This window comes from Dermacentor andersoni, chromosome 2 (assembly GCF_023375885.2).
Source record: "Dermacentor andersoni chromosome 2, qqDerAnde1_hic_scaffold, whole genome shotgun sequence".
Lineage (NCBI taxonomy): Eukaryota > Metazoa > Arthropoda > Arachnida > Ixodida > Ixodidae > Dermacentor > Dermacentor andersoni.
This window is the reverse complement of record NC_092815.1, coordinates 21,595,202-21,617,546: the sequence shown is the minus strand read 5'-3', so window position 1 is coordinate 21,617,546 and position 22,345 is coordinate 21,595,202. Positions and strand designations below refer to the sequence as shown.

Here is a 22,345-nt window from a genome sequence, read left to right as displayed (position 1 = left end):
TTGTGTGGCGCCTCTGTCGCACTCTACCGACAACCTGCCAACGGTCTGCGGAAAGGTCGGTGTTGATAGTGTGACAGAGGCGCCAACACGAAGGAAAAAACACTGTCGCCGACAGTCGTCAGACCGAAATCGGTGTCGTGTTGGCCTAGTGTAAATGAGCCTTAGCCAAGCAAACAAGCACAGCCAAAGACGAGGGCAACGCAGTGCGCAGCAGGAGACGAAAAAAGCAGCGAGCGCGAGAAGGCGCAAGGATAAAGGCAGAGAGGAGGGTGCAGCGAGAACCATGAGGTGGAAAGCGGAGTGTCAGCAGCAACCAGCTTGGAAACAAAGCGGTGGCGTAGGCTTCAGAACTAATGTGCATGAGCTACTTCGCCTAGGGCACCACCACCGCCAGAGAATGCACTCCATGCGAGATGAGCCATGCATTGTCGTGTTCACACCTTTCTTTCTGAACAATGAGCCATGTAACCGGTGGAATTGCCTCATCTGCTGCTGCTGCTAAACGAGCTGCCTGAGCAGAGGCTCAGTGCCCCCACCGTGAGCACCCAGACGTTCAGAATCAAATATTTGCCACAATATATCGCGAATTCAAAATGCCTAAACAGCTGCACTCAACATTCACATTTGAGAGTACTGTAACCATCAATGAAATTTCTTTTCTTCTTTATGCTTGAAGGGATTTCCATACAATTTGTGGTGCATAATGCAAACATGATGATGACATTTCATGTGCATGCGTTTTATGGATGAAATTCACATGAGTTCAGTGAATCGGATGACAATTTTAGTGCTTTGGATGAATATACTTCACTTTCAGATGGCAAGCAAACGTTTTCGGATGAGCGCACATTGAAAGACGGCGACTGTGGAAACTCGTAGACTTGCAGTGCAAATCCTGACCTCCATGTATGAGAATGCTTCAAGCGCTTCTAAAATAAAACACCCAACACGTATTCGTTTACCAGAGTCCTTTTTCTGCATGGCATATAAACGCTCAAAATGGCTTTCGACTGGAACAATCACAAATTGGGCAATCATGTGCGACTGCAAAAAGGGTAATTTTCTCTTTCTTTCTTTTTTTTCCTTTCAAGAGAAAGAAAGCTTTTGTTTCTGACATGTTTACCAGAGCAAACATTCAATGATAGAGACAAAGAATGCAGTACTAATACCCAAGTCACACAGGCACTTTTAAAGTCCTTTCAACCAAAGACCGCCTGGGGTTCTTGAACGTGAACCTGACGCACGGTACACAGGCGTTTTTGCATTTCCCCTCCATCGATATGCAGCTGCCGCGGCCAGGATTCATTCCCGCACCCTCAGGCTTAGTAGCGCAACGCCTTAGCCACTACACCACCACAGCGGCTCTTTTCAACCAAAGATACCTTACTTCGAGAGAAGATGCACATAGTTACGCGGACAAATCAAAGGAGGCCTGGTCAAAAAGAGCTTCGAGTCAATTGAGTTCACGTTTGTCCTTTGAAATGTCAAGAGAATACTCTTGAGCCTAGAGAGGGCCCAAAAGTTGAAAAAATGTTCTGTATAAATACAGAAGTTCAATTTTTACCTAAAAACAAGTTTCACTGTACTATAGAAGTTTCTAAGCACTAAATACTGTCACAACAACCGAGATCTCACTCGCAAACGTGCCAGTACAGCAGCGCCGGCACGGCCTGTCACCATCACCAACATTGATGCGGTACGAGTGCCGTGTGCTATTTGGTTATCAGCTGCTAAGCATCTAGGTGTGCTCAGCTGTTTTCTGCATGTCACCTTTCCTTTAGTTCATCACCTTTGTGTTTTAGAACAGGCTGCAGTTTCTGTTAAAAGCTTCAGGCGGAGACCACCTCAAGACCGTGTAGCACTGACACACATTCCTTGAACTAATGTTTTTTCGGGAGCTCTATGCTCCTTAACTTCAAAGGAGCTTTGGTATGCCTGTGTGACTGGGGTACAAGTTTAAATTAAGGAAGTGGACCAAGGTCTCTCGTAAAGCACTCAGCACAGACAAAGCAAATATTGCTGGTTAAACCCTACATGATGACAAGTGCCAAAACGCTACAAGGTCTTGGAAACAGAGAAGTTGGTGCTTTCTTCCAGGGTTGCCGCAGAAATACATTGAGTCCGGTGAACTTCTGCCAGAAATATCAGCTGATGATCTTGTAGAGCACCTTAAGGCCCATATTGGAGGGTGAACCTGCAGTTGACATACACAAATGCTGTGAAAAATTACCACTTTGATTTCTTTTACTATGCATGACAGTCCTGAAAGGCTCACAGGCAGCAAAATGTAAATGTTTGGACATTATCTGCTGTGCAATATGATAAAACTTTTTGAAAGCCTCGCACTTTTATGCCAAATCAGTGCAGCTCTGCCAGGGCTATTGATGCTCGGCTACGATTTCTACCACTTTACTGAGTACACACTGTAGACCCCCTCCTCTCTATCCCAGCCATTAACTGGGGATGCTGAGTACTCGAGCAGCCCAATGGCATGGAATCATTAGTGCTTGTTGCAGAAGCTAAGCTCCCAGGCCCAGCGACTTCTGCATATATTTGTATCCCTAAGAGCCGTGTTGTTGACGAATATCTCCACAGACCCTCCGTTTCCTGCACTCTTGTACCATATAGCGGTAACAATGAGTGAACAGAGTGTCATACATGCATTGTATATGTGTCCATTACAGCCATTGAAGTGATAACTTCTACGCACTGCTCGGTACTCAGCACGTATGTTGCATGTACAAGAGCAAGCTGCAGTTTGAATCTCACTTACAAATTTATGAGAATGCTTACTCACAATAGAGCACAAGCAGATGTGCTCATAGCCCTTTTGCAAATATATATATACACAGTAAACTCTCAGTTGTACGAACGTCGGTTTATCGAATATTTCAGAATAACAAACTTTTTAAAAATCCCCGGCAGTTTTCTTATAGATTCTATGCAAAAATGTTTCACTTAAACGAATTTCGGAACAGTCAATATTTCAGTTTAACGAACTTGCTCAGAGAACCAAGGCTTATTTTTGTCATCAGGTAGAGGTCGATAGCAACACTTCGTTTGAACACTATGCACAGTGTGACAGTGCACTGATTACCTGTGCTGGACACACGGATCTGGAGATTGTTTCCAGTGTTTGTCCTGAAGAAGAAGAAGAGTGCGACGAAGAAGAGGCAACTGCCGAGCCAGTTTCAAGCCCTATAACTCTAGCTGAGGTTGTAGGGTAAATTGGAAAGTTGAGAGACTTTGTGTCTCAACAGCAAGCTGTGCCAGAAGTGTACAAAAACATTGACTCTTTGGACAGTTTTGTTACTTCCTGTGCTTTAAGAGTACAAGTGCAGAATAAGAACAGATGTTTTTTCTAAGTGAGAAAGGCAGCATTATAACTGTTATGAACCTTGTACTTGTTGATATGCACAAATTCCATTTCACACATTTCTAACACTATGGATGCCATGTCTTTTGCTCCATGAATTGCACTTCAAACATCTGACTCTGTATGCCATGCCTTATGTTGGTCTAGTGAATATTCAGTTTAGTGAACTTTCAGTTAAGTGAACTATTTCCTTTGGTCCCTTGAAGTTCACTCAAGTGAGAGTTCATTGTATATATATATATATATATATATATATATATATATATATATATATATATAGGGCTTTCAAGGACCTTCAAAAGCCCTAAGGGTGAAACAAGAAATGAAATTGATTTCATGTTAGTGCGGGCTAGGATTCAGCTCAATCTTAACAGAGAAAGAGTAAAATTGGTCAAAAAATAAAAACAGGTCAACTTAGAAGCAGTAAGGGTAACAGCAGACAAATTTAGGCTGGTACTTGCAAACAAATATGCAGCCTTAGAACAGAGAGATGATGATGATATAGAGGTAATGTATGAAACCGTAACGAGGCTGGCTTCAGAGGCACCAAGCCAACCAGAAGGCAAGCTCTCCCAAGTAACAAAGGACCTAATAAAGAAATGACAAAGAATGAAAATGTCGAACTCAAAAGATGGAATTCGCGGAAAGGTCAAAACTGATCAACAAAGCGAAAATAGGTGTTATTCAAAATTATAACATCAGGAAGACTGAAGAAGCCGTAAAAAATGGACACAGCCTAAAATCAGTGAGAAAGAAACTTGGCATAGGACAAACCAAGATGTATGCACTGAGATAAGCAGGGTAATATCATCAGCAATCTCGAAGGTATAATAAGAGCAGTGGAATAATTCTATACTGACCCGTACAGTACCCAGAGGACTCAGGAGAACTCTATTCAGAACAATAATAAACAGTATACAGAAATTCCTCCTATAACTAGAGATGAGGACAGAAGGGCCTTGCAAGGCATGAAATGCACAGGAGAGGATGGAACAACAGACGATTTAATCAAAGATGGAGGAGACATAATGCTAGGAAAACTGGCGGCTCTCTATACAAAGTGTCTATTGACTGCAAGGGTCCCAGAAAACTGGAAAAACGCAAACATTACACTAATCCACAAAAAGGGAGACGTTAAAGAACTGAAAAATTATAGGCCCATTAGCTTACTCCCAGTATTATATAAAAAAATTTACCAAAATAATCTCCAATAGAATAAGGGCAACACTGAACTTTAGTCAACCAAAGAAACAGGCTGGCTTTAGGAAGGGATACTCTACAATGGATCGCATCCATGTCATTAATCAGGTTATCGAGAAATCCGCAGAGTACAATAAGCCTCTCTATATGGCTTATATAGATTATGAAAAAGCATTTAATTCAGTAGAGATACCAGCAGTCAAGAGGCACTGTGTAATCAAGGAGTACAGACTGCTTACGTAAATACCCTGGAAAATATCTACAGAGATTCCACAGCCACCTTAATTCTACAGAAGTAGAAAGATACCTATAAAGAAAGGGGTCAGACAAGGAGACACGATCTCTCCAATGCTATTCACTGTGTGCTTGGAAGAAGTATTCAAGCTATTAAACTGGGAAGGTTTAGGAGTAAGGATCGACGGCAAATACCTCAACAACCTTCAGTTTGCCGATGACATTGTTCTATTCAGCAACACTGCAGACGAGTTACAACAAATGATTGAGGACCTTAACAAGGAGAGCGTAAGAGTGGGGTTGAAAATTAATATGCAGAAGACAAAGATAATGATAAACAACCGGGCAAAAGAACAAGAGTTGAAGATCGCAACTCAGCCTCTAGAGTCTGTGAACGAGTATGTTTACCTTGGTCAACTAAACACAGGGAACCCTGACCATGAGAAGGAAATTCACAGAATAAAAATGGGTTGGATCGCATATGGCAGACATCGTGAGCTCCTGACTGGGAGCTTACTGTTATCATTGAAAAGGAAGGTATACAGTCAGTACATTTTACCGGTGCTGACATATGGGGCAGAGACTTGGAGACTGACAAAGAAGCTTGAGAACAAGTTAAGTACCACACAAAGAGCGATGGAACGAAGAATGCGAGGCATAACGTTAAGAGACAGAAAGAGAGCGGTTTGGATCAGACAGCAAACGGGTATAGCCGATATTCTAATTGACATTAAGAGAAAAAAATGGTGCTGGGCAGGTCATGTAATGCGCAGATTATATAACCGTTGGATCTTTAGGGTGACAGAATGGGTACCAAGAGAAGGGAAGCACAGTAGAGGATGGCAGAAGACTAGGTGGTGCGACGAAATTAGGAAATTTGTGGGTGCTAGTTGGAATCGGTTGGCGCAGGACAGGGGTAATTGGAGATCGCAGGGAGAGGCCTTTGTCCTGCAGTGGGCATAAAATAGGATGATGATGGTGATACATATATATTTATTGGCGTGCTTCCATATTTTGTTCATGTAGCAAATGGGTGTTCAGATCTAAGCCCTTCAGTAAAGGTCCTTACCAACCCAAATTGAGGTGCTAACAATGCAATCTCACACAATACTGCTTGGTAAATTATACATTAAGGTTTGATACAGTAGCTTAAGCACCAGCAATGGCAAAACTAATTTAATTCAAGCTGTAACGCACAGGTCTTCCTCACGTACGAAAATACCTAGTTAACGAAAGTCCAACAAATATTTCACATCACCAAAATTATATTTTTACTAAATTCAATGCTAATAATTGCTATCTTCACAACCCTAGCATCATCATCCTTACCTGTCTAACACAGTCTGTAATTTTTTTTTTTTACACTTAGCCAAGGTCCACACTTAAGTGAAAATTACCCACAAGTAAAAAATTATCCATGTGTAACAAGACTGCTGAAAAGGGTCATTTATTTTTATGGCAACAGTAATAAAAGAAAATCTATTGTAACTTTCCCCTACCTTTTCACCTGCATCTTTTGCAGTGCTGCAGGGCAGTTCAGGTGTCCACTGAGAATGCCCACAGCTCTTCATCTGCTCCTTTTCTCCATTTATTACACAAAGCTACTACTACTAATCTGAATCCGAACAATCATGAAATGCCAAAGACAGAATTTTACAATGATCAAGCAAAGGAGCACCACATTGGTCTAGTTGATTCATCTTGCATAAGGAACAAACAGCACAAAAAGCAGACATGACAAAACCCCCTTGTCTTGTCCCGTCTTCATCTTGCATCAAATGTGTTGCATCCTTCATTTTGTCAGTGCTCATGTTATGTCCTTCTTTGCTGCAAGTATGTTGTGTCCTCCCTTGTCCTGCACTTTCTTGCACTGTTTGTCCCCTCTATGAGGCCTTTGTACCTACATTGAGAAGAAAGCAGAGCATTAATGTCTTCGAATAACAAAAGAATGTATGCTCATGCCCTGAACTAACGTAAGAACACAAGTATTTTCTAAAAAAAGAAAAATTTTACTTGTACAGTGTCTTAGGTCTTACCAGTTTTACATAGCATAGTGCACAATACTTAGGTAAAAGGTACCCTGGAACGCTTGTTGAACAAAGTAAATAAACATTGTCAATCCGTCATAGAGGCTGTTGTGAACATGTGAGTGAAATATTACTGCGATGCATGCAGCAGGGAATTTACAATCTACCGTCAAACAGAACGAAAGATTGCTTGCTCTTGCCTCCTCAATGCCGTCATGCAGCATCATCAAAAGCAGCTGGCCCACCAACGCTACTGACCAATTTTTACTGTGAGAGCATTCTCAGCACTACAAAACTGCTACTTTTTAGTTAAATGAGAAATGTATACGTCTGCGATCTTAAACATACAGAAAAATCATTTCGCCTTTGCACTGCATGTAGCTGCACATGGCCTTCGAGGTGGTAGAGGTGTTACTGTGTGGCGTAGTTTACCACAACCGCCACGGGGTACCACAAGCCCTTTCGCTGCCGCAACGCTGAACTTTTGGCCAAGGGTTTGCCCTCTTGGCTTCTCAGCTGTGCAGCTTCCAGCACACTAGCAGAGATGAAAAGAGAGATAAAGTCAAGTATTGGTGTGATGACTCTACGTGTAGTTGAAGGATTTGAAAATTTTTTTTGCAGCATGAAATTCGTAAGATGACGTCCTTTAATAGTGAGACAATGCTATGAACTCTTTCAAGGGCCCTATTGTGAAGATTGCAACATTTTGCATTATCTGCTCGTGTCTTTTTTAGCATTCAATGACTGCCCTCACAGAGTAAACATGTATGAAGAATATACACGGCGTTCAGAAAATATGTTCAAAATTCCTTATTAGGGGAAATGCAATACCTAAGTAATTTCCTTGGGACTGCTTTTGCCACAGAAGCATACATATTAAAATGACAAGGTATTATACAATTATACAATACAATGACAATTAGACAATTATAAAAATCAGACAAATTTGAACCCTTTCAGGCACCAATTCTATTGGTTTAAAACTTAATTTCACTGTACTCCTTACATCTTCAGAATTATAAAAATCATTGAGCTGCATAACAAAATAAAAAAATTGCAACTCTTTAGTGAGGTTTGTCAAGTTTACAGAATGTGGACTCCATGCAAAAATTCGCCACGGGAAGATCATATATGGGAACATGAACTATTTCACGTCTAGTAGGCGTGAAAAGCATCTATCCAGCCACTTAAAAATTACACCTGGTGCAACACACTGCAAAAAGCAATGGAAGAAGCGAACCCACTGCATATAACATTCTCACACACACGAGTAAAAATACCTAACCGTCTACATCCCCATTCAATTTATTAAAATATTTTACACATTTTATTCAAGCTTGCAGCACGATTCCAGTCACAAGCGTTTCAAGGTGTATGCGACACATTTCAATGCCTTTGCTTGAACTCGGTTCATTAACAAATTCAAATGATTAATCCTAATGAAAGGCTCGAAACCCATCATCCAAGAAATTCATAACTGGTTTCAGAATGCAAAAAGCTAGTGCTACTTATTTCTGCAGTGTAATAAAAACCAAAACTAAACTGCCAAAGAGTGCTACTGTTGCACCTTAACAGACACCCTTGAGCAACAACGTTTCCGCCTCATTGTTTGGCAAACATGCAGTGAGTCTCCCTATCAGATGCTTCATGTTCGCTCAACAGTGAGGCACTGCTGAAATTAGCAGTCAGCTTTTTGCATGTCTCGAACAGGTTATGGACTCTTTGGATGATGGTCTTTGTCTTTCATTAGAATTAATAACTTGAATGCTTGAAATAAAAAGCGAGTATAATATTCAGTTACATTTTAATTACTAGCTTGTAATTTTATAATGTATGCCCTGTGGTAAAAGCAACCCAGAGGAAGCCATCTAATTATTGCATCTTCCCTATCCAAAAAACTGCCTAACACTTTTTCTAAAAAATCCTGCATATAGATAGATGCTGTGTTTTCAAGGCAGCAATATTTAGTGGCCAAATAGGAATTGATGATGGGACCACGGTAATGTGAAACACCCGCCTGCAGCACAATTGTTTTACAGCAGAATCAGTCGCTATGTGCAATGTTTTCAAGAAAGTATAAAATGTGTGCGAAAGTAGATGTCATCAAGTAACTCAAATAGCAAAAAAATATATATATATATATATATATATATATATATATATGTCTGTGAAGTGTGGGCTCAGGAACCACCAAAGGTTTGCTGTGGCAAAGTCACAGAGGAAAACGACACCAGCTTTTCATAGTTCTTAAGAAGCAGAAACTTTCTCCTAATGGCATCTACACAGCTAGTCTGCTGCTGCCAAATGGCTCTATTGAAGCAGACACCTGTCCTTAACACGTACAGACAGATACTTGTACTTTTCTATAAATAGTGAGCTGTGGTGCATATACTCTACATACAAGTTCAAACAACAGAGCATTTAAAGTTGAACAGAAAATAATGTGAAATAGCTAGCAGACAGACAAGCTTCTAAAGGCAAGATAAAAGTAATTGTACTAAAGTCTAAAGATGCTGCATTCCATTCACTTTGCCAACAAACAAAGTCCCTTCTATAAATGAAGCAGAAACTGTGGAATGTGAATTGCGCGCTAATGTTCATGCCGCATGCCACAAAGCTACATAGGTAACAGGACTTATTTCTGCCAGTGCTATTATGGTGTACAAATTACACCATAATTTTGTAAAAATGTTTGCACTGGATGTGCCATAACATTACAGGCATTACGTCAACAAAATTGTTTGTAGTATTATACTATACATCCTGACTAGGGCAGTACAGTTTCAAATGTCATAATCAGCTCTCGTTATTGCATGATCATGGACAGGGACATGAAAATGAAACAGGCCAATTTATGTGCTTAAAACGCATGGAACTACCCTGCTTCATGAACTAACCACAACTGAAATTTCAGCTTCAAGCTGTTTTAGCAGCGTGTGAAACTAGGAAGTTATGGCTTCCATATGATCCTGATTTATAACACTTATGTTACAAAAGTGCAACAATTGTAAATCAGCGTGGTGCGCTATTTTAAACCTACGCTGGCTTGTTAATGGGGTGCATATATGAAGTTCTTGCAAAAAATTTAACGCATACGAAACCTGAAGCCTCAATGTTGAAATTATACGCAATATACCTGCGAAAAGGAAAAACTAACGTCCACCCGAATGGTAGCACGAAGCTACAAATAGATATACCTGCACCTCACACAATCGAGTCCGGCGGTTTTAATCTGGAAAGGTGTGCATGCTCAAGGGTGGGAATAACAGTGAATACAAAGTTCCTTATTTACAATTACTCCACATTCCAGTGGACAGTCGAAACTACGTCTGTTCACGAAAGCGCAATATACAAATGCACACAGGGCAGTCTCCATGCACTGTTCTCTTCGAGCAAAGCCTATATCGCAGGGGCAAACATGTTTGCTTTGACAAGTCTACGGCGAGAACTCAAATTTAACATTTCAGTATTTATATGGTCTCTAGGACAGCCTAACAGCTCAATTGTGCTAGATAAAAGTAAAGCAAAATGTATGCCCAGCCTGATGCATGCTAGCCACACCACACTTAAACCAACATTCTGAACCATCCGACATGGCCGCGGTTTAAAACATGCAGTACAGCAGTTCCGTCTAGTAAAAAATTTGACGCACATACCCAATTCGCCAGTTCAGCACCTGGCCATAATCCAATGACAATGTTTGGCGAAAACTTGCACCTACCAAATTTCGCATGGGTGGCTGCGATTATGACACTATATAACGAGTTCAAGGTATCGATTGGTAGAGGTGGACCTCTTAAGCTATTTCCGAATAGGGTTCATTCGACGACTCGAATCATACGCGAGGCTCCAGTGCGGACGTTCAGGCTACCAACGCTACGCCATTCGGAAATAGCAGCTCCCCTACGGTCTTCAAACCTCGGCGTATAGCTTCAGCGCACCAAACCTTTGTTGCCTGCTTCACATTCGACGAAGCCGTACACAACGATGAAAAACTGAAGCACGACCAGGAATTTTTGGAAAAGCAATATGGTTACAACGCCCACTCACACTAGCCTCAGCGCGCTCGACGAGTATCTGAATAGCCAACCTAGATCGCTATTGCGATACTGAGCCGCGGCTGCACTGTCGACGAACGGAATCACTCCAATCCGCAGTTTCGTGGACTTTTGCTACTTACGAAATTTCAGTTTTTTTTTGTAAGGACACCCATTCCATGCAGTACATACCTGCCATGTTTCGTGTGTACTCCAGTATTGCTCCTTTGCATTCCTTGCTGTACATGCCTACTCGCATTCCGAGAGCATACGCTAACATGCAATCGCAAAAGCTTTGGCTTCTGACGAGGCCGATGGCTGACATGCTTTACCGAAAGGAACACAAAGCCACAAAAATTTGAACAAGTGCTTTTATTGTCGAATGTCACTACCACGCTTACTGCAGCTGAATCGGTGGACACCAAAAACCAAAGCTTTACACTAGTCTTCGTTTGAAGCAGCACAGCAGGACTGCTTCCCACCTGCAGAAAAAGGAGCGGTGAACACACTTCCAACACGTCCCCATTGGCTTACCTATTACCGACAGCTGGCCAGGTTCCTCCGGTAGCACAGCACCTAGAATACCATTCCCACCAAAGGGCACCCCACCCACCGGAATGTGTGTTGCATGCAAGCTCAAGTACGCGTTAACCGAGGGACACTCGGTCCAGTTACAAGAGCTTACAAGAGTTATGAAGCGATAGCTCCAGTGATCACGGCAATTGAATTAACACAGCAGCGACCACAGGAGCTCGCGAAAAATGTGTCCCGGAGAGTAGTGTTGGGTATCGGACCGAGCAACAAGTGTTGGTGTGGGGGACAGTTCTCACAACCAGTAATGCAAACACACATCCATTCACAACATTCGCGTTTGCTCGCCCGTGTTTCTAAACTAAAAAAAAGTGACACGTAACAACCCTCCCAGTCAATTTAATGAGCGACTTCTTACAATGCAATACAAATACTCACACATTAAAAAATTAAACTCCCTAAGGCCCTAAGCGAGGATTGATTTTACAATATGAATGCTAAAGGTATGGGGTACGGGGAGTCAGGAAGGGGGCTCTAAAATGCAACTTACCAAGTCTCGCTGCCGACCACCACTTGCAGAGAACGGCGATGGCATAAACCGAAACGCACGCGACGCGAAAAGATGTAGTTGCAGTCAGCAGGCCCCGACGTGGCCAGCAGGGTCCCGAGATCAGCGCGAACTGTCCACCCAAACGGCCAGGTCCGAAGGTCCAACATGGTAACGCGAGTCGCAAATGCGCAGACGATAAATTGACACAGGACACAAAACAAATGACCAGGCGTCTTCGGAGAAGCCTCCATGGATGTTGCAGAAGGAAACTTTACTCCTGTTTTGTTACAGAATTTCGGTACAGCAAGTATTGAAACAAGACTGAGTACAAAACCCTAACCAATAAGCAAGAAACGTCGCTATCGTAAAGCGTTCATTAAGGTACAACCAAACAGGTCAATAAATAAAGAACGAGAGCGACGTTTCGGGACGCCCGATACAATCGTAGCCGCCGCACAACGTCCGACGTTGCAGGTGAACCCCAAACGCGACGGGGCTAGGATCGTCGTGGGACGACGTTTGAGTGTGAAAGGAGAAGGGGGAGGAGGGGTATGGGGTCAGAGGGTAACGTACCATGAGATGGAGTTGACTGCTGCTTGTCCGGATGATAATTGGACGGGCCGGCGATTGCAGGGACGCCCGAAGAGTCCATGAACATCATAGCCATGGATGCGCCCTCCGCCGAGGAGGCCGCCGCGGCAGGAGGAGCTGCGACTACAGGCGATATCGCCTGGTCGTCGTAGGGTATTAAACTAGAAGGCGACGGTTTGATGTCCACTGCACGTAAGGGAGGCGAACATGAGCAAGGCAAAATGAAACGAACAAGAGCAGCGTACCTTGACTGGAAATGGAGATGTCTGAAGGCAATGAGGCTTGAACAGGAACAAGAGCTGTACTGTCTGATGTGGACCCTGTGTGATGAGACTGCTGTGACTCGTTCCCTAGTGCTTGTGATGATGAGGCAACGTCCGTGAACACAGGAACCTACAAAAAAAGGTAGGGAAGCAAAAAAAAAAAAAAGGACGGCTAAGCACTTGGTCACACAACGTAGAAAAAGAAACGAGTCCACCGCACAGACTCTTAGTAACGTAACCTACGTTCTCTGTCGTCATGGACTGTTCCATTAGGTTAGAGGGCTCGACCTCAAAGTCCGCATCGTCGCCCTCCCCCACGTCGTCACCAATGGAGTCCTGAGTATGCTGCGAGGTGGCCAAAGAGTTGGTGGCCTTGGCGGTGGAACCAAGGTGCGCGCTAGGAGGCACAGCCGTAGAAGACACCGCCACAGTGGAAGAAGTCCGACTCGAAGGAGAAGCGGCCGGAAGGGCCGTAACACGGTCGCTTGACAAACTGCCATCCTCGATGATTTCGGGGCTTTCGGGTCCCTTGATGCGCGTCGCCGGAGGACCACCCTGGTCTTCGGAATCGCTCTTGTTAGAATCGCTAGGCGAGCGTCTCCGAGGCCGCCCTCTTTTCCGTTTACTAAGCGGCGGAGATTCGGCACGGGGGGTGCCCACTGGCTTAGGATCCGCACCGTCCACACTCACAAGCGCACCATGCTTGTTCTCGCCGGTGACTTCCGCCAGTCCCTTGACTTTGAGCGTCTCCGCCGTCTTGAGAAGAGCGGAGAGTTGGTCTTGAGATACATTAACCTCGCCGCGGTACATGAACTCGACGATGGCTTTTAAGTCCATATATCTCATATCTTTCATGATCACAATGGGGTGCTTGCAGGGATTTTCGACAAAAAGAGCTTGAAAGAAGGGACTGCAAGCGGACAGAACCATCTTGTGGGCCTTCAGCGATAGACCTTCGCACGCAAGCGTCACGTCCACCAGCGCTTCGTTGGAGAGAAGCTGCTCGAACACGGCCAGCATGTTCGATTGGTGGTTGTTCCACTTGAGGCAGAATTGCTGGGACCCCATGTTGCTTGAGGTCGTTGCCGCGCTGAAAGAGAAAAAGAAAAAGCGTTAAGGCACAAACGGATGTGCCAATATGGCGGACGCGAACAAAGGCCACTTGACTAACATGGCGGCCCGCAGATTAAGAATGGATGCCCGCCTATGAGAGGCCGTTGGTGCGAGCTGAAATGCAATTAACGCTAAGCAAAACTTTCAGATTCCACTCAAGTAACACACGAAATGAAGTCCGTACGCAAGTCGAGCAACGCAGACCTTAAAATGTTCGGTCAGCGAAAATGATATTCTCAGATGTAGCTGTACATAAAAAAATACAAGATAGGCGTTTGTACGCTTTCCTGCTGCAGACAGTTCAGTCGCGACATAGCCGAACAGTTTGAGTGTGACCAACGCATTCACAGTGAACTACAGCCCCGAAAAGTAGAACTTTATATTCCCCGGATACTTCAACAAAATTTTACAAAATCAGATGACACGGTAAATAAAGCAAACAAATTCGAAAAACGTACCTATACTGGACTAGGAGATTTAGCGTTCATTCGTGTGGTAGCGCGGCTCACCGCGTGTGCGGCCGTCCACTCTCGCGTCCTCGTCTCTACTGACGCAGTACCATCACACCTAGGCAAGTTTCAACGGCACTGAAGAATCCGCGGTACGGGGCTCGAATATGTACTCGCACGGTCCAATAGAACGCCACGATTTATATCCCGCGCTTTTTTCCACCTATCGTAGCTCACGACGTCAACGTTGGTGCCGGGTGCAGAAAGGAGAACGAAGGAGACGAGGAAGCCGGGCCGGCCGGGCATCGAAAATTTCAAACATGGCGAATGCGAAGATAGAAAAAAAAAAGTGCAATGGCGATAGATTGCGTTTGGACGGCGCTATGTGTGGGTGTAGTAGTGACGAGCTTTCAGAATTAAGTGAATAAATTTTGAGGCCATTGTAATGCGCTAAAACATATGTGCGCCTTGCATCAGATTTACGAACGATAAGCTATGCCCGCTCGTCTCTCTCCGTAGCAGGGAGACAGGCTGCCGCCATGTTGAAAATTCTGGGCGGCGACCCGTACCAGTATGAATATTTCTTCGCCGTATTACGATAATCGGCGGTTTTCGCATGAAATAAAGAAATGTTGCAGCCACGACAAACTGGCGATGTATTTGCAGTATTTGAAATACACTAGGCACAGTTAACCATTTCATAAGGTACGCTAATAATGTGACAGCTATGCGTATGTCTGTTCAACGGTGGAGTTCAAGCTAAAAAGACTGCTGTGTGTCACTGCAGCGACATACTATTTCTGCTATGCGAAAACTACTACGCAAACATTTATTCTTCTCGCGAGATAAAAAGAAATGCTGTAGTGCAAGGCAGCAATAGGCACCCGAACGCACGGTGCGTTATCCATGGTTACATTTTGACAACTTCGCCGTTGTTGTTTTTTTCGTATGACTGTTCAACGGTGGAGTTCAAGCTAAAAAGACTGCTGTGTGTCACTGCAGCGACATACTATTTCTGCTATGCGAAAACTACTACGTAAGCATTTATTCTTCTCGCGAGAAAAAAAGAAATGCTGTAGGGCAAGGCAGCAATAGGCACACGAACGCACGGTGCGTTTTCCATGGTTATATTCTGACAACTTCGCCGTTGTTTTTCTCTCGTATTTATCATAGCAGGCACGAAACCGATACAGCTATATAGTATTTGCTGTGCTCTCATTAGCATGCTGACGTAATCGGTATGACAATATACATACATATATATTTTATCTTGAATATGTGTCCTTAATACGAATGCTACACATTACGGCTTAGTGAACAACGCTTCTCCAAACCGTTCGTTTCCGAGAGCTGCACACATATAACACAACGGGGGGCAACAACGGAATATCTTGCACGAGACGGACGACTTGTCTGGCGCTCGCTTCACACGATATCGACCATCTAATGTTCGATTTTATACCTTTTTGATGGCACCTGCTGTGTCTGTGAACCTGCCGAGGCCTTGTTTTTCTCGCCAACTCTACTCCCAAGTTTAATTTTATCTGTATGTGCTTGCAAGACTATGCTGCATCTGCATTCAAATTACTGATTTCATTCAATTACCACTGGGTCTAATGACTGCAGTAGCCGGTATGCAACATGTCAAAGCGTTTGTTTTCGAGAGCTACGTATAACACGATGGGGGTCAACCATGCAGAAATATTTTGGACGATGTCGACCATCTAATGTTAGATTTTAGAGCTTTCTGATGACAGCGGTAGCTTGCACAGCGAAAACACGATTCAATTACCTATGTTCAAATTTTTAGGTCTCTATGCTTGCAAAATTACGTCTGCGTTCAAATTACTGATTTCGTTTTATAACCACTGCGTCCGATGACTGCGGTAGCCGGTATGCAAGGCTAATTTTGTCTCTGACTTGCGTATTTTGTCTGCTCAAGAGGCTGCCGACATTCTCAAACGGCGTAACCAGCTCACGTCTGTAACGCGGTGCTCGAGGCATATGCGTAGGAAAGTCTCGTTCTCGCACATTTTTATGGACTCATTTGTTATGCAAACAAGGGCAACCTTGAGTAATGGCAATACAAAGAAAAACGTTGCAGCGCATAGAACAAGAGCACAGAAATCGAGACACCCCTTGGGGTGTCAGTGCTTTCCTTGATATTTTTTTTTTTTATGTATTCACTCCCACCTTTGGCTGACCAGACAATTACATGATTAGTAGAAATGCACGAGTTCGGTAATTTAATATGCCGAAATGCAAAATACAAATGCAGGCTAAAATTTGTATAAGTAAGAAAGTTCATGAGCTATCTGTTAATATAATACCAAACACTGCTGCGTGCATGTGCATAAAAAACATGAATGCACATTTATTTCATATACCCAGGTTAGCTATGCAACATATTTTGTTAAATGTTGGGCTTCTTTCGCATTATCATTGGACTATCTCTTCTTTAAGCATATTGGATTTGCCATGAAGCTTCCTGAACAGTGTCCAACTTATAATTATTGAATACACCTCAACAGGGTTGTGCTACAGAACTGCAGGTGGTATAAATTAGCATTTTTTATATTAACAGTGTGCACATGAGATTATAATTGTATCTTTTCATTAATAGCTAATACCGGTGTCACATATGGATACATCAGATCATGATTGAGCTTGATTCAAATTGAAATTCACGACCGCGATTGGCTCCCTCCTGCTACTTGCACAATGTAGTCAATCGTGACCAAGAAATTTGATCTTAATCAATCGAGATCGAAAGGCTAACTATAGTATATGCAGCAAGCACTGCATACAGCAGGACTGATATTGATCAGCTTCCATTAGACTTTTTTTTTTCTATCTAGAGATCCGGACACAATTAAAGATCTCTCTCTCTCTCTCTCTCTATATATATATATATATATATATATATATATATAATGCATGAGCACTCAATGGCAATTCAACTTCAAAATGGTATGCTGCCATTTCACTAAATGTAATCTCACATCACATGCCAGCAAAATTTTAACCATCAAACAGTACCAGACTTCCCCAAAAAGATGGGTAAAATTATTTTATGACAGATCTTGTAGAAGAAGTCAAATCTCAAAGAAAATCTCAGAGAAGATCTCAAAATAAGTAAGCTATGCTCAGCTGGTTGTACAAAACTATACTTCTAGATCTGTTGTTTGGGGGTAGACAATCATTTATATATTTGTTTTATGGTATATCCATGTGACTTCCAGTTGAGGCCAATTGCCTATATATATTGCACCACTTGGTCAAATTAAGAACAGTTGTTGTTTATTGATTCCAACTGACATGATTCTGGAAAACCCTGAATAAGTGTGACCAACATGGATTTAAGTATAGTGATGAACAGTTATACATGGTGTCCCAGCTATCTTTAGGCAGAGTTTAAAAATATGTGAATGCCACATAGCTGGACAGAACCAAGGCAATGGTGATACTCAGATGATTTTTTTCATTCTATAATGAATAGTTAGTCCTAATTAATTAATCAACATTTAAAATATATAATTGGATGAAAAGTGTCAATGAGACAATTGCAGAGTAAGATAAAAACTCCCGATACAGGTTTCTGTTGCTCAATACATGCTACATAAATCTGTTTTTCAAAGTGTGAAAGAAGCCTGCAAATACACACAAAGTGCCTCGAGTGGCCAGTCATGCAGCAATTTTGCTTGCATCTGCAGGCTTCTTTCATGCTTGGAAAAACACTTGTAGCACATATTGAGCAACAGAAAGCTATATCAGAAGTTTTTCATGTCGCACTACAACTTTCTCATTGACACTTTTCCTCTAATTATAATATTTGAGAAGTTGATTAATTAATTAAGACAAATTATCGAATTAGGCAGAATGAAAAAAAATAATTTGAGCATCTCCAAGCAACGGCAAAACAACATTACCTTGCTTCTGTCCAGCTACGTGGCATTTGCATATTTTTAAACTCTGGTTAAAGTTAGCTGGGACACCCTGTATAGGGCACCCAGTGAAGCCCAATTGAAACTTTCTTAATTAGCAGCAAATGCCCACAATGATGTCTAATTGGACACAACAACATTTTGCCATCATATTGAAGTACAATTCAGTCCTATTAAAAACAAAATTTGGCTGAATGTTTTTTTTTTTGTGCTGCTTTATAGGCTGGGGAGTTCCACAATAGCTTTCGTGTAGTGGTGCAATCAGTACCGAGGAGGCACAGACACATTATAGATATTGCAGCTAGTGCAGCAGAGCCAGTGCACCATGCATACAGGAACATGCATCAGGTATCGCAGAGGGAATAGAAGTATTAAGATCAGATATAGTGGAGCGTTTACAAATTCTTGGGTCAATTTCAGGCTGTGGGAAACCAGACCCTTAGGACTTGCAAAGACTGCGAAAAGTCCTTTATGCAGCTTTTGTTGTCTTTGATGAATGAGTTTCTCAGATGTACATACACCTGTGAAGGTTCTTCTTCTCCTTTCTTTTTTTGACTAAAACAGTCTTTTTGTGCAGGGAAAACAGAGGTGGTGTGCCCCTGCAACAGGCAAGCTTCAGAACTCAGATGTATGTTGAATACGCTGTCGATAACTGTAGCGCTTATACTGATATGTCCACACAGATAGAGGCTGCCCACTTGAGAACTCAGATGTATGTTGAATATGCTGTTCATAACTGTAGCGCTTATATTGATCTGTACACACAGATGGAGGCTGCCCTAACTCCACATATGCTGCTGTTTTCTCGATTCTTCTTTTCCATTCCCTGATCAACATGCTCACAGCATTTGTAGCAAAATTGTAGCGCCATGCAGCATAGGAGCACAAGAACAAGCACAACTGAACTGTACCTCCAACCAAGTCAAAACCCAGTTAGTCAACAGTTTACATCTCATCTGCATGCAGGAGGAATGTACATTTACCTTACTAATCACCAAGAATCATCAGCCATATGCCAATTCCTGAACAGGGCTTTTAAGATTTTTTTATCTACTCTTGCACTAAACTTTATAGATTACAATATGCAAGTGCAAATAAAAACAGTTATTAAAGTGAAACTTTCTTTGTCTCTTCCTTTGACTTTCCCACTGCTGCTGCTGCTGTGACTGCTGTGGCTGCTGCTGTCAAGCGTGTACATGACAGGGGCGAGTTAGAGAGGAAAGGCAATGCTAGAAACTCATTTTCACCCCAAAGCATCGAATGTGCACAACGCCCTATGTAGCTCCCTGGCCGTCGCCACATTAGCCTCTTGACAGCTGTAATTGTCCGTGACTCCCCTCAGAAGCATTGCAGAAACTGCAGTGCTTCCCTTTCTAGTAACGTGCGAGTCCAGAGGGGATGTAGATAGAACTGTAGAGAGGAGGGAGGAGAAGAGGCAGTTCTCATGCATACAAGGAACAAGGGGTGGGTGACATGAGAAGGCAAGAAAACCCTACTACTATATGACGGGGGTTGCGGGGAAACTGGATAAGCTTAAGTTCAAGGTATGGTACAGTATGTATCTGCTATTTCTGAAAAATAAACACCATGCAAATATGTCAAGTCGACAAACTACACAGGGCGTGCAGAAGCACAGCCGCATTAATTAAAGCACACCGCAGGGTTCAGGCAACACTACGGAAGCGGTCTACCGTCAAATCAGCACTTCTGTGCCTACCGCACTCAATAAATAAATAAATAAATAAATAAATAAATAAACTTTATTTCCTTTGGATAGGAGTATGGGACTAAAAGCTTGAGCAGCTTAACGAGGTCCCGACCCCGTTACAGTTGGCAAAACAGCAGGATGACGGTCAGTCATGCGCAAAGAGTTCAAATAAATCGACGTATAGTACATAACATAGAGTAACACAAAATTTTGTAATAAAAAGCGAAACAATAGAAGCCATTTGCATAGGCTTGAAATGGCATGAACATGAAAAGCAGCGATCAACAAGAAGAGGGACAAAAAAAATTCAAATGAATGTACTATTCCTGAAAATAAATGGACTGGGTGAAGCGTTTAATAAGACAACTTTGATTACACGAAGGATCAAAATCTTCGTGGTTTAATAAGTTTAGAAGGGAAGGTAGCTTGTAGGACAAAGATTGTTCATCATAAGTAGTTCTAGGGGTAGGTACAGTCCACATTTCTTTGTGCCTGGTTGGACGAACACTTGCGTTTGCTTTTAACTTAGCAAGATTAATTATGGTATCGGTACCATACTTAAAAGCTTTATAACACAACATCAGCCTATAATTATATAAACAGAAACTGGAAGAATTTCGTACTTTGTAAAAAGAAGTTTTGTCGAAGAAGCATAATGTACAGTAGCAACATGTCGTATGGCTTTTTTCTGCAGCAAATGCAGCTTGCGCAAATTTGTTACACCAGTAGTACACCCCACTATGCTGCAGTACTGCAACAGAAAGGACAATAGTCGTAATAGCTTTGCGACTATGGGGGGCATTGCTAGAAGCCGTGGATTTGTCCCAACCGCGGCAGCTGCATTTCGACGGAGGTAAAATAGAAAACGCACATGCACTTAGATTTTAGGACACGTTAAAGAACATCAAGGTGTCAAAATTAATCTGGAGTCCGCCACTATGGCGTGTCTCAGATTCCGATTGTGGTTTTGGCATGTACAGCCCGATAATACAATTCAAGTTTAATACTTCTGCCACAATGCGATGTGCCATGTGAGGCAATGACCATGCTCAACCCTCTCAGAGGTTATGAAATATGGCGCACAACAACGCCTCAAGCAAACACTTCTCCCTGCGTGTTCTGTGTACTATGCAGACAAACAGCGCTGGTGCCCGTAAGGTAACATCAACTCCCCACTCTCGTGTTAGACTAAACGTTGAAGAAATTTAGCTTAACCGCGAGCATCACCACTAATTATCGTCAATCAAACCATCCAGCATGGAAAGCTTAGATTACATCGATTCCCACAGTGCATGGGATCTGCACAATTTTTTTTCTTATTTTCATCAAAGATATGAAAATGCTGTAATATACAAAACCACACCTCAAACCAAGTTAGCAATTGCATTTTCTGAAAAGGGCACACATTTTTAGGAGAAGGATATTAGTTACTAAACCTGTACAATTACTATGCAACTATGGTTTTTACAACCCCACACCCCTATCTGACAAGAGATGAAGTGTTGTCCATGAAATATTCTGTAAAAGAAATGCGTGTTGTTCCTATCTTTATTTTTATTTACACATATAATACTGCACTAAACAAGTGCTTGTAGATTAGTGGATAGCACAGTCACATATGTGACACCCACTATAGTTAAAGCACATGTGACTACTTGAATGAAATTAAGATGAATTAAGAAGAAATAAACAGATAATCTAATTTATGTAAAGACATAAATGATGCCCAGTGCATATTAGGCAGAAAATGATTCATGTGCACAATTTTATTTAATGATGAAACATAATTGTAAAAATAAACAAAAACAATTTCGTATTTTCGTATTCAGATTGATTTTTTTTAAATAGTTATTTGGTACCATTTGGTACCATCACACTCTGTCAAGACCATCCAATTGGAAAAAAGATAAGCAACTGATCATTGGCTTGCACTATTGACTGGGCTGTAGGACATGAACACTTAGCACTCAGTGGCTATTCACTTCGGAGCATATATACGCCACCACTTCACTAGATGCATGTGACTTCACTCACACATGCTACATATGCATGCCAGCAAAATTTTTTTTCATCATGTAATATGCTTGTGTTTCAAACAAACAGGTTGAGTTCTATGGCAGATTTTGTAACCGAGAAAGAAATGACACTCTCCATATATTCATATCAAAATAAATATATTGTTTGAGGACTTGAATTTAAATTATGCCGTTATATTTATTATTTTTCATCCATTCACATATATACCAATGTGACTTCCAAGTGAGACCAATTGGCACACCTTTTTCTGCTAAACAACAACTATAATTTAAGGGTTGTCCGATT

The 22,345-nt window shown here is 42.2% G+C and overlaps 1 protein-coding gene across 13 annotated transcripts in view; it reads right to left on the bottom strand.

Annotated features, from left to right (window-relative positions):
• Positions 1 to 14,520, bottom strand: part of LOC126542781 (uncharacterized) — a 230,391-nt gene extending 215,871 nt beyond the window's left edge. For 6 of the 13 annotated variants that reach the window (XM_055077438.2, XM_055077436.2, XM_055077437.2 and 3 more), the window contains exons 1-4: positions 14,381 to 14,518; positions 13,053 to 13,899; positions 12,792 to 12,939; positions 12,529 to 12,732 (exon numbers count right to left, since the gene is read on the bottom strand). In XM_055077438.2, the coding sequence (XP_054933413.1) occupies positions 12,529 to 12,732; positions 12,792 to 12,939; positions 13,053 to 13,877 (1,177 nt within the window). In that variant the 5' untranslated portion in view covers positions 13,878 to 13,899; positions 14,381 to 14,518. Of the gene's footprint in view, positions 1 to 12,528; positions 12,733 to 12,791; positions 12,940 to 13,052; positions 13,900 to 14,380 lie in introns of all 13 variants that reach the window. The other 7 variants (XM_050189840.3, XM_055077430.2, XM_055077433.2 and 4 more) reach the window with 3 other exon arrangements.
• Positions 14,521 to 22,345: the final 7,825 nt, after the last annotated feature.